Source organism: Onychomys torridus, chromosome 2 (genome assembly GCF_903995425.1).
Source record: "Onychomys torridus chromosome 2, mOncTor1.1, whole genome shotgun sequence".
Classification (NCBI taxonomy): domain Eukaryota; kingdom Metazoa; phylum Chordata; class Mammalia; order Rodentia; family Cricetidae; genus Onychomys; species Onychomys torridus.
Genome location: NC_050444.1, coordinates 15,076,773 through 15,089,469, shown reverse-complemented (window position 1 = coordinate 15,089,469; position 12,697 = coordinate 15,076,773). Strand labels below are relative to the sequence as shown.

The window sequence follows — 12,697 nt, the reverse complement described above, 5'->3', positions numbered from 1 at the left end:
TACTGAAATCAAAGCTTTTAGCCTAGGATTTGTTTTCTGGGAATGTCATAAATCAACCAGCTACACAAATGGATGCTGGACATGGAGAAATTCAGGTGGTGAAACTTGCTTATTATTACAGTACATTTCGACTGATATGTATTATTATAGAAACAACATTTTCTCTCCAAAGCACATTTCATGAATAGAACAGAATGGTAAAGTTTTTCTCAGAACAACCACTTGTCAAACATTTCCAGGAGGTGCACATCTATTTTGAATACTGTGAACTGTGCTACTATCTAACCTGGATCGGTATCAGATAAGTAATGATTATATATTCTCTCACTTCAGTTACACTGAAAACCAGAAATAAGCTTTATTGGATGTGACTGTTTTTAACACCATATGGGAGGGAAATAACTAAATGAAAATTGCTCACGTAAATGTGATGAGACTGGAAGAAAGCAGTATTTCTTGACATGTGGCATGTCACTCAGGAAAGTAAAAGGCCCATCAAATCCAAAATGCCAGCTTGGATATTCCCTTGCCTCCCACTTCGCGAACAGATATACCACATGGCATAAAATGCTGCAACCTTTCCTACAAATGCCACTTGGACGGGTCCTCTGTGGTGAGTATAGAAAACTCTTCCTCTGTCTCTTGCGTCTGGGATTTCAAGCGGAAGAATGCAGCAAAGAACACTGGCTACATTTGCCCTCAGATGTTTGGCATAAGTAATCTGTGAAGCTACTGGGACCTTTGGCTGTTTCACACTGATGAAATGAATTATGCTACTTCAAAAATTAGACAGAACAAATGCTACACTGACATACTCAGCTTTTTGCAAAAGTACCAAAGAATATATGTTCTTTTAGAAACTATGCTATATAGCCAGATTAACTCCTAGAGTATTTATTAGAGCTTCTGTCTCTTGGCAAGTAAGGAAATGTTCTTAGAATTCTATATGTTTTTCAGAAAGTCAATATACACTCCAAAACTCTGCACATATTTCAAGATAGCCATTTTCTATACATCTTTATGTCAGAGAGGAGCCAATATCAATTCTGTGGATATATGTGTGTGTGTATATGTATCGCAGAACTTTCTAAGCTTTATGTGTTTTAGAATTCTATTAAAACTCTGATTGCCAATAAAGTATTGAATAGTCTTTATGCTACAACACAAAATATACTGACAAAATAAAGTAACATGTGATATATAATTTTCTAATATTTATTTTTTTCTCTACAGCATGGGAATTAATTCTCTAGAGACAAAATGTAATTTTAAAAAAGCCTTCATAATGCTTAGATTTAAGAGACAATCCAATGAAATTATTCTGTGTAGGAACACCCCTGCTAATTCTGCAGTGTGAAAAACCCTGTGCAATTAAATGGCAGATTGTTACATACCTCCCTAACAAGTGGGGCAAACTGATACTGCAGGCAGCCAGAAAAACATAATTAATATAGAATTCCAGTGTTATATTAATGGAGTAATAAGTTAATTAAAATCAAGATCAACTGAACTTTCTATTTACACCAGTTCAGGCAGCCCGAGAGGAAAGGAAGTCGATTTTAGGGACATGTGTGACTCTCTGCGCTTCTGTCATCCAGGTGCCATTTCTGACGCAGCACATGTGCACTAACAGTTGGCAAGGATGGAAAATCCTGTAGATGTATGTGCAGATAGTCTCCATAATGATATAAAATATGTCTGGAAAGAAAACACACTTCTTTGTAAAATAAAAATTTCCCATTACTTTCTGTTCATTCTTAAGTTCTAAATATGATTTTGAGCATGCTTTTGCAAATGACAATGAATACTTTTCTTACAATATACATAAGATAAAATAGATTTAGTTATGTGTAACTGGTTGAGTTATACATGTAAATTGGGAAGACATTTGAAAATTGTGTTATCCAACTATATCATGAATAGAGGATCTGCCAGAGAAGAAAGATTTACAAAGTATTGAGTAGCATGTGTGACTCTAGATTGCTGGGCAAGTTCTCCAGATATCTTATGCTGCTAGGTACAAAGATATTTCTGCAAATTGACAGTACCAAGAAGAAAATATTCAAAATGTTCTGGTTTTGGAAATTGGCCAAGTATTTGTCCCCAAGGATGCTTTTATCAGAATTATTTCCCTTTCTTTATTGATTGCTGCTCAGCTAATCTTCATCTGGGTCCAGATCAGAGTCAGTATTCGTGGACAGCCGGAGATAGAAGAAAGCATAGAAAGTCAGTAGGAGGGCCAGTATAGCTGCAAGCATGAGGCCGACTTCCTGCAGAGAGGGAACAGCAGACGTGAGCTGACAAAGAGAGACTAGCTTATCACATACGATAACAATATCACTCTATGGTGCAGGATAAATAATGCCAACTCAATAATTATTAATAAGTAATCTGTTTTTCATAAAAGAATACATATTACAAGAGCAAGTACATAAGTGGGGGAGGCATTTCTATTAAGATTTTTCTGGTGGTAAAATTTAAATTTATTGTTTTAATATATTTCTTAATTTTGTCATCAATATTTTAAGTGTAATCAATATGGTTTGTGCTTATATATTTGAACTGGTCTCTAATTGAGCTCATGTAACTATTTTTTAAGTATTATATTATTTATTTATTAGTGATAGGATTTGCCAGAAGATACTTTTACAAATTATCACTCTATTTTCTATTGGGAAGAAATACCCTGATAAATGATTCCAGAAAATAGATCCTATACAAACATAAGCTTCATACTCATTTTATTGAGATTATAATAGAATTACCAAATGTCACCCTTTCTTTCCTGCTCCCAAACCTTCCCATATGTCTCTCCCTGTTCTCCTTCCAATTCATGGCCCCTTTTCCACTAATTATTACTGAGCTTTGTTTCCTTTTTCTTTTCTCTGTTTCCTCTGTCTCCTCCATTTTGAATCAAATTGGCCTCTAACATGTTATATGGCTAAGCCTGGCTTCCAGCTCCCTCACTTCCCACCTTAGTCTCCAGCCCAAGTGCTGGGATTACAGCTTTGAGCCAACATGCCTGGCTACACATTCTACTGTTTAGAACTCTGAACTCTGTAACTTGCACAGTGGGGTACAAAAGAGAACTCTGAGTTCATAAGGTATAAGCTAGTATGACTCATCTTAGCTCTGAAGACAGGGATTATATACTGCCTTTGGTATTTTGATGTTGATGATATCAATCATTTATATTAAGTAATGGGTAAAATTTAACATATGCTAAAACTACATTTTCCTTCAAAAATATCAGTGTATGTCTGTTGCAAAAGAACTTTCTCAATATGAATATGCTATTTTACTGAACTGACAAAAGAACAGAGTCCAGTTCAGGATCCAAAATGCTCTAAAATACCCTGCTGATTTTACTTTGCATTATATATATATGGTATTGTTTCATGGGGAAGCAATTCCTTTGCATTTGTATGAATATATTTCACATTTCATATGAATGTAAAATAAATAATGCAACATGTGCCACCTATTAAACTTTAAAAAAATTAAAATAAATTTGATATATAATCAACATGAAATTTTGGGTGAATGTTGAACATACAAACACATTATGTACAGATTTTCAGTTTCTTGATTATATACTTAGATATCCAAACTATGAAAATAAATATGGATAGAAGCTACAGCATAGAAAACTGTGTCAACAATTTTTGTGGGATTTGATTTTTAAAATCTAATATATCAATGTAATGTCAAGTGAAAGTGAAATTTTCTTTGTTACAGCTGGAACACTTTGGCATCTCCAAAGGGCATGGCAGTATCAGACAGGTTTCATTTATTTTCTCCCAGCCACAGCTGTGCTCCCAGGCCCATCTGGTTAAACGGCTACTAATTTTAAGAGGATGTAATAAACAAGCGACACAACCACAAACTCCATCTGCTTTGTAGAGTGGACAACACAACTGATCACCAGCAGCCATCACTCACAGAAGCTCAATCAGAGAATGAAATTTGTAGTCTGGTTCACGGCTGTGTTTCTCATCTTACTGATGACCACTCGTAATTGCTCTTTTTCCATTCTCTATCCTTACGATGACCTGTCATTCCCTCATTAAATGCATTCAGGATATTCAGAGGTATTAAGAAGAACGTTAAGGATAGAAAGTTGAGATTTTGCATAGAAAAAAAATCCCTGTACTTCAATGCTGTCTGGTCAATATATGGCATGCAAATGACTTCAAATCACTGAAATTGATGTCACAAACACTTTTCTTCAAAATGCCTTTTGGTGGAGGCAAACACTGTGGAAGATGACTGTTTTGAAGTTTCATGCCATGATCAAATCTTAAAATTAAGCTTTCAGGGTGCCCGAGGCTGTGCCCATAACCTTAGACACCTGTAGGCATATGACTCCCTTTCCATGATTTGGCTGCTGTTCAGATTTAAACCAGAAATAACAAAAAGAACAAACAACATTTCAAGCTGTTCATCCCAAAAGTATGCTGGCAGGATCTGCTTGACACTGAATATTTTATTGATGTGGAGAAGCTAAGTTTTCTATTCTTATTCTTTGTGATGACTATGTTTTTCTAATAGACCTTTAAAATAAACAAATGTACATTTGTTTCCTTCTACATGTCGAGGAACACAGGTATCTGCATTCCATGAGAATTTTAGTGATATGTACAACAAATTGTTTCTCTGCGTCTGTATGTGTTTCACATGCTTTTTCTTTGACCATTTTTCTCCTGCTTGTTTGTTTTGTCTTATTCCAGTTTGTTGGTTTAGTTTGGCTTATCTTATTTTATTTTATTATTTTCTTTAGAAGCATGTTGGGTTTCTAGAGGGAGACAGAGAGGGTGTGGATTTGGATGGGAGGGGAGGTAGGGAAGAATCTTGCAGGAGTTTGGGGAGGGGAAACCATAATCAGAATATATTGTATAAAAATTATTTTCCAAAAAAGAAAAATAAACTAATTTTATTTTTAAGCTGAAATCATTCATTGATCCTCTAAAACATTCTCTATAACTCAATTGTATGTTTAGAACAAGGTGCCAGAAGCCCTAAATGGCAAATGCCTACTTCTCAACTGGTCATCTCAAGGCTCAGTGCACTTGGTTTAATATGGTAATTCAATCTGGGAGTGATTTCCAGTACAATCTTTACAAGACAATCACATTTTAATCATCTCTTTCCAGAGGTTCTATAATATTGTAATAGCTTATAGTGATTTGTAAGTAAAATTGGATCAAGTAATACCAATATAACTTTCATAGTAAGCATATTAAAAGTATGTGATGTTTTAAAGAGTTTAAGTCACTAATGCTCGTAATACTAGCCTCACAGCAAATCCAAGAGTATTTTGTATATCATAATGGCTACACAATGCAAGAACAGTAGAAGTAAGGAAGGCCCAGACAAATATTCATGGGTCTTATTTATACAAACTAGCCACAGCTAATTTTGGGTTTTCCCTATCACTTAATAGTCACAGATGCCTTAAATGTGGTAAGTTCAATCCTGTCTACTCTTTAGCTCTGCTGACAGTTTGGAGGTGAAGGGCATACCCTCCACCTACAAATACAGCTTCTTAGATTTAGTCAGATCACTCCTCATGCCAACAGTGAGGGCCACAAGGATGTGATCTCAGGCCTTTCATGACATACTCAGTTTTGTGGCCATTGGTATCTTTTTATATTCCATGCATCTGTTCATATTTTCTGTAGATTCATATTATTTGAATATCATTTGAAGAGTATAACTCTGACTCACTCAAAAGTAGTAAAGTAGTACCATAATATGACATGATGGTCATCCTGTATCAACTAGATAAGAGTCAAACATGTTTGATGTTCATTAGTTCTCAGTTGCTTCTCTGACATTATCAATATGGGTAAAATCACTCACTAGGGAAATTAAAAAGCATTAAAAGACAATTGCTGAAGGAAACTCTGTTATTTAAAATCCTATGGCAAAATGACAAGGCAATCAAAGTCTGACAGGGCAAACTAATTAGTATGCTAGATTTGAAATGTAAGACACCTTCATGGTTCTGATTCTTAAAAGTTTCATATAATGGTAATGGCCTCTGAACACACAGTTTTATGCAAAGAAAATAGTAGTTAAAGTCTTTGTTTCTCAAGGCTCACCAATTAGAATGATATGCTAGATTATCAAAATGGATCTATATTCTTATGTTAGACACTTGTCAGTGTATACTTTTATTGTAAAAGAAACCTAAGAAAAAGTAATTCTTCACAGTTTTTAAAACAGATATTAGCTAATAGCTCTTATAATCAGAACACAGTTATTTCCTCAAAGCAAAGCCAAAAATGTAATAGCAAATTAAATATGGGGTATGCATAAAAATGTAGTATATAAATATATGGAAGGTTGTATTATTTTGATAATCTTAATATATAATTATTCATTAAACTATGCTAGAAATGCATTTTGTTACACTAATATTTCCTTTATAAATCCCTAGTATGTTGTGAAACATAAAACAAATATTAACTGTTTCCTTAGAGGACAATATTAAAATTGTTCCTATGATAAGAGTCAATCACCATGTGACCAAACAGAAAACGAAAGCTAAGCATTGCTTTTTAAAAACCTCATGCCATATAATGTCTTTTACATGAATTACAAGAATGCAATAGCATGTGAATTATAAAAAAAAACTAAAAAGATAAATCACTCTTTTAAATAAAAAAAAACCTTTTTTTTTTTCATTAAAAAGATGTGCCACAAACACTAACTGAGGAGACTGTGTTGTAAAAACAGCACATCACACAGTAAAGCTTGATCAAAATCAGCAATCAGAGGCAAAAGGCAGGCAGTGTTCATGATCATAATAGCAAGTTCTGGAAGATAACCAAATATATCATCTGGCAGTTCAACAGCTGTTACAGCTTGCTGGTAATACCTTGGCATTTGTTATAAGCTATAACTTAGAAAAATTGATTTTTTTTATCTGCCAGATGAAACCCAAATCTTCTTTTAGCAGTTTAATATTTACATAAAATATTTGTATTGGTCATTTTTAATTTACACATTCGATAGTATTAGTTCTAAATGGATTATCCTACCTAGTTTACTTCATCTAAATATCTGGTGAACATCTGACATGAACAACAATAAAATAAATTTGGTTTTGTTAGCTCACTGGACTAATACCCACTGCCATCATTCTCAGTGGCACTTCTTCTCTTAAGCAGATAAACACTGGGTAGCATAAAGGACAAGTTCGAGGATATCATTAGAATTTCATTACATGGAGTTCTAGAGATAACAAAAAGACAGTTGTATTACAACTATGTAGACAACTATACAGTGAAATTCAATGAGTAAAAGGGTCTGACTAACCCACAGACATGATTGAAATGTTTGAAAAATAGTTATAATAGCTACAACAGAAATCTTTAGAAGAGACTTGTTTTGTATGTACTATATATAATATTATATATATATATATATATATATACTTTAATTATACCTTTTATTTTAAGAGTCCTCAAAATTTCAAGATAGAAATGATGTTTTCCAATAAGTAAATTATTTTACAAAAACCTCTACTTTAGATACTTTATTGAGATTGAACTAGCTTAAGATGTTCAGATTTCTACAGTTACACAATTCGGTTGTGCAAAATGAACTGACAGACATAATACAACACATTATAACTTGATCAAATGGAAGTATACCTTCATGCCTAGTGCTGTTTTCTTTGCTTCTGCTTTTAATTTGGTTGCTCGTAAAATAGGTTTGGTTTTTTTATAATCCTGTTTACCTAGAAAGAAACAGTTTCAGACAATGAGTCATGTTTTTGTACAATTCAAATTTCACAATCACCTACAAAATGTCAAAGAATGTTTATAAAAACATGGTCAGAGAACTGTGTGGATACTCACAGGTGAGACTACCATAAACGTCACTCAAAGACTGATATCTTTTGCTTCAGAAGAAGTGTCTGACGGACATCTTGATTTGATGCACAGAATGTCAAAACAAAATTATAATTTTCATTTTTTAGAGAATAAGATATTCACAGTAAGTGTGTGTCCTTTAAATAAAGGCACTAATAAATAAATATATATAATTATATGATTATATATGTATATATAATTATAAAATAATATATATATATAATCAATTATTAAATAGTTTTAGCAATTAAAAATAACTCCTATTAAATTTATAATATTATAGATATATTAACTATTCAAATGATTAATTTAAGAAATATTTGGTCATTTTTCTCTGAGACTAAAAGAGGAATCTACAAGCAATTGACTTTGAATTCCCTAAATTCATTAGAACGAAGTATGTCTAATTCCATTGCTTTCACCAGAAAACAGAACAGACATGACTAATATGACAGAGGATAGTGACATTTAGATATGACACTCAATCTTCTTCACATTTCACAGCCAAAAAGAAGCAACACTGAGTTAGTGTCACAAAATTTCTGGTTTTGGTGTACCATCTGGTGACCCCACTGACAAGCTATAAACTAAGCAGTGCTCAGCCTCAGGAAAAAAATAGTAGATTTCACAACAAAGGGATTATCAAGGAAAATATGTATTTTTAAAATTCTCTTAAAGGAAACAAGTGGCTGTAGTTTTAAGTACAAAAGTATAACATACTTTTCTGAACAGCAGTTAACAGGACAGTACAGCATAGTTCATATCCACACTCTGCTCTCTTACTCACACCTCACCCCCTTTCCTCTCAGAGGTCAGTTTCCAGAGCTTATCCACACAGTTACCTTATATAAATGATACAATGTTTCACTCCAAATTTCCATATCCTAGTCACACTCAAATAAAACTGAAAGCAGTTGATTTAAACTAAAAATATGTCATAAAATTAATGTGAAATACATCTGCTTCTTAATGTATCTGCTAATGATTCAAAAGTACATTTTAACTTTTATATAGATTTTTAGAAATAGAAATGGCAGAGAAATGAGGTAAATGGATAGTAGTGATGGAGAGGTGCTCCATCTGAGTTCATTAGACACATCCAAGTGTTCCTCTGGCTGAGGAGCTGTGTTTCAGTTCTTAAAAAGAGACTGTTTTCACACTGGTGCAGGGTAGTCACTCTAATCTACCAGCAGAAGCTTAATAAGTGTTATTTGTTGATGGGATTTAATGATGCAGAAAAGAGTCAATTGTAAAAAATGGATATCAAACGTTCTAAATTTAAATAAATAATTAGCAGAAAAACATGACTCTGACCCACTTTAAATTAGTAACATTTAATTTTGCTAAAAAAAAAAAAACACAAGAAAAGAACTTGACAAGGGTTCATTCTGATTTCACATCTCAATGGTCAAGTTATTCTTGTATTAGTCACGCTGTGATATAAACAGTTGAGAACAATGAAAATGGTGATACAGCTTCTCCACTCAGGGTTACCAAACACATTTCTAATGAGAATCTGAAAATAAATGTGAAGATCACAGATATCAGCAGAAAGAAAACACTCTCTTTCATTGGCTTATAAGAATCTTAAGGAAAAGTGGAGAAAAGTAGGTATGACTGATGATTTTAAACATGATTAACAAGTAATTTTCATTATTCTATATAATGTCCCATCATAGCATACACTGGAGAGGTATTAGAGCCACTGTGACAGTAAGAATTCACCATTCAACTTGTGCCGCCGTAAAATCATTAAGTAACCCTATTCCACCTATATTCTTTGTTTGTGCTTTTGGTTTTCGAGACAGGGTTTCTCTGTGTAGCTTTGCACCTTTCCTGGAACTCACTTGGTAGACCAGGCCGGCCTCAAACTCACAGAGATCCACCTGCTTCTGCCTCCCGACTGCTGGGATTAAGGGCATGCGCCACCACCTCCCATTCATCCACCTACAGTCTTTTACAGAACAAAACTCGATTATCACTGAGGTGGATACAAATTTCTAAATGTATTTAAAATGGATGTTATTAAAATTAGTATGCATCTGGCACATTTCCAAACAACACATCTGGCATTAATTTCCCAATCCCCTTCTGGTCCATGACATGCAATAACATACATGCATTTTACAGTGAGAGCACTCACAGGACATCCACTAAGTTCTTGAAACTCAAACTCTATCTTGCTATCATGGCCAGAGAACCTTTTTTTTTTTTTTCCATTTTTTTATTATTAAGATACTTTCTATTCATTTTACATACCAACCACAGATTCCCCTCTCCTCCCTCCTCCTGCCTTCCCAGCTTTCCCCCCAACCCACCCCCCATTCCCACTTCCTCCAAATCAAGGTCTCCCATGGGGAGTCAGCAGAGCCTGGTACATTCAGTTGAGGCAGGTTCAAGCCCCTCCTCTCTGCACCAAGGCTGCACAAAGTGTCTCACCACAGGCACTAGGCTCCAAAAAGCTGGCTCATGCACCAGGGCTGGGTCTCAATCCCACTGCCTGGGGGACCCCTAAACAGTTCAAACTAAATAACTGTATTGCCTATCTAGAGGGATTAGTCTAGTATCACGGGGGAATCCTCATCTATTGGTCCATAGTTCATGCATTTACACTAGTTTGCTTGGTCATCTCTGTACATTTTTCCCATCTTAATGTCCCTTGCTCATAGAAACTCTCCTCTCTGTCATCAATTGAACTGCTGGAGCTCGGACTGGCACCCCACTGTGGATGTCTGCATCTGCTTTCATCAGTCACTGGATGAAGGCTCTATGATCAGTTAGGGTGTTCAGTCACCTGATCACCAGAGTAGGCCAGTTCAGGCATCCTCTCAACTATTGCTAGTAGTCTAAAATGGGGTCATCCTTGTGGGTTCCTGGGAACTTCCCTAGCACTGTTTCTCCCTATTCCCATGATGTCTTCATTTATCATGGTATCTCTTTCATTGCTCTCCCACTCTATCCCTGTTCTAGCTTGAACCTCCCATTCCCCTATGTTTTATCCCCCATCCCTTCCCCTCCATTAACTTCCCTCACTCCCAGTTTGCTCATGTAGATCTCATCTATTTTTCCTTCCCTGGGCAATCCAGGCATCCTTCCTAGGGTCCTCCCTGCTAGCTAGCCTCCCTGGAGCTGTGGGTTGCAGTCTGGTTATCCTTTGCTTTACATCTAGTATCCACTTATGACTGAGTACATACTACATTTGTCCTTCTGAGTCTGGATTACCTTACTCAAGATGATATTTTTTTAGTTCCATCCATTTGCTTGCAAACCTCATGATGTCATTGTTTTTCTGTGCTGAATAGTACTCCATTGTGTATATGTACCACATTTTCTTAATTCATTCTTCAGTTGAGGGGCATCTAGGTTATTTCCAGGTTCTGGCTATTATGAATAGTGCTGCTATGAACATAGTTGAACAAGTGTCTTTGTGATATGATTGAGCATTCCTTGGGTATATGCACAAAAGTGGTGTAGTTGGGTCTTGAGGAAGATTGATTCCCAATTTTTTGAAAAACTGCCATACTTGTTGGGCCCTGGCCCTTGTTCCTTGGGGAGCTGTTGCCTTGCTTGCTGACCTTGATCAGATGTCCTCCCTATGCTAATTCCTTGCTGGTTTCATTCCTCCTAAACAGCTCACCAAAGGTTCCTTGTTTGCATATCCTGCATATTGGTGAAATGCTAGAATGTAAAACATCTATAGCGAACATCTGCCCTCCCAGGTTCTCCTACTGCGTTGTAAGTCTGTATTTAAGACCTCCTCCCTCCTTCAATAAAGGGCATTCTACTAAGATGAACGACCTGCTGTCTTGTCTCTCTTTTTAATCCTCATCCCCTTGCTCCAACATGGTGAATGGGTAGTAACACGGGCATTGCTATGATACTGATTTCCAAAGTGACTGTACAAGTTTGTAATCCCACCAAAAGTGGAGGAGTGTTCCCCTTGCTCCTCATCCTCTCCAGCATAAGCTGTCTTCAGTGTTTTGGATCTTAGCCATTCTGACAGGTTTAAGATGGTATCTCAGAGTTGTTTTGATTTGCATTTCCCTGATGATGAAGGATGTTGAGCAATTCCTTAAATGTCTTTCAGCCATTTCAGTTATTCTTTTGTGAATTCTCTGTTTAGCACTGTATTCCATTTTTATAATTGGATTCTTTGGTATGGTGTGGGATTATCTATTGCTTGTGTTTTTGTGGGAGTATTTCACTTCCTTGGGTTGGATTTTTCTTTCTAGTGCATTCTTTAGGGCTGGATTTGTGGATAGGTATTGTTTTATCATGGAATATTTTGTTTACTCCATCTATGGTGATTGAGAGTTTTGCTGGATATAATAATCTGAGTTGGCATCCATGGTCTCTTAGTGTCTGCATAACATTTGTCCAGAAACTTCTGGCTTTCAGAGTCTTCACTGAGAAGTCAGGTGTTATTCTGATGTAAGTCTGCCTTTATATGTTACTTGGCCCTTTTTCCTTTGCAGCTCTTAATATTTTTTTCTTTATTCTGTATGTTTAGTGATTTGATTATTATGTGGTGAGGGGCCTTCTTTTTTGGGGGGGATGCAGTCTATTTGGATTTTCTCTAAGTTTCTTGTGTCTTCATAAGCATTTCCTTCTTTAGGTTAGGAAGTTTTCTTCTATGATTTTATTGAATATATTTTCTGTGCCTTTGAGTTGGTCTTTTCATGGTGTCCCAAATTTCCTGGATGTTTTGTGTCATGACATTTTTGGCTTTAGTGCTTTCTTTGACTGATGAATCTATTTCCTCTATTGTATCTTCATTACTAGAGATTCCCTCTACCATCTCTTGCATTCTGTTG

The 12,697-nt window shown here is 35.4% G+C and overlaps 1 protein-coding gene across 4 annotated transcripts in view; it reads right to left on the bottom strand.

Annotated features, from left to right (window-relative positions):
• Positions 1–1,194: 1,194 nt before the first annotated feature.
• Triqk (triple QxxK/R motif containing) overlaps positions 1,195–12,697 on the bottom strand; it is a 71,204-nt gene continuing 59,701 nt past the window's right edge. For all 4 annotated transcript variants that reach the window (XM_036179742.1, XM_036179743.1, XM_036179744.1 and 1 more), the window contains 2 exons: positions 7,662–7,747; positions 1,195–2,270 (listed from right to left, as the gene is read on the bottom strand). In XM_036179742.1, coding sequence (XP_036035635.1) covers positions 2,157–2,270; positions 7,662–7,747 — 200 coding nt within the window. In that variant the 3' untranslated portion in view covers positions 1,195–2,156. The remainder of the gene's footprint in view (positions 2,271–7,661; positions 7,748–12,697) is intronic.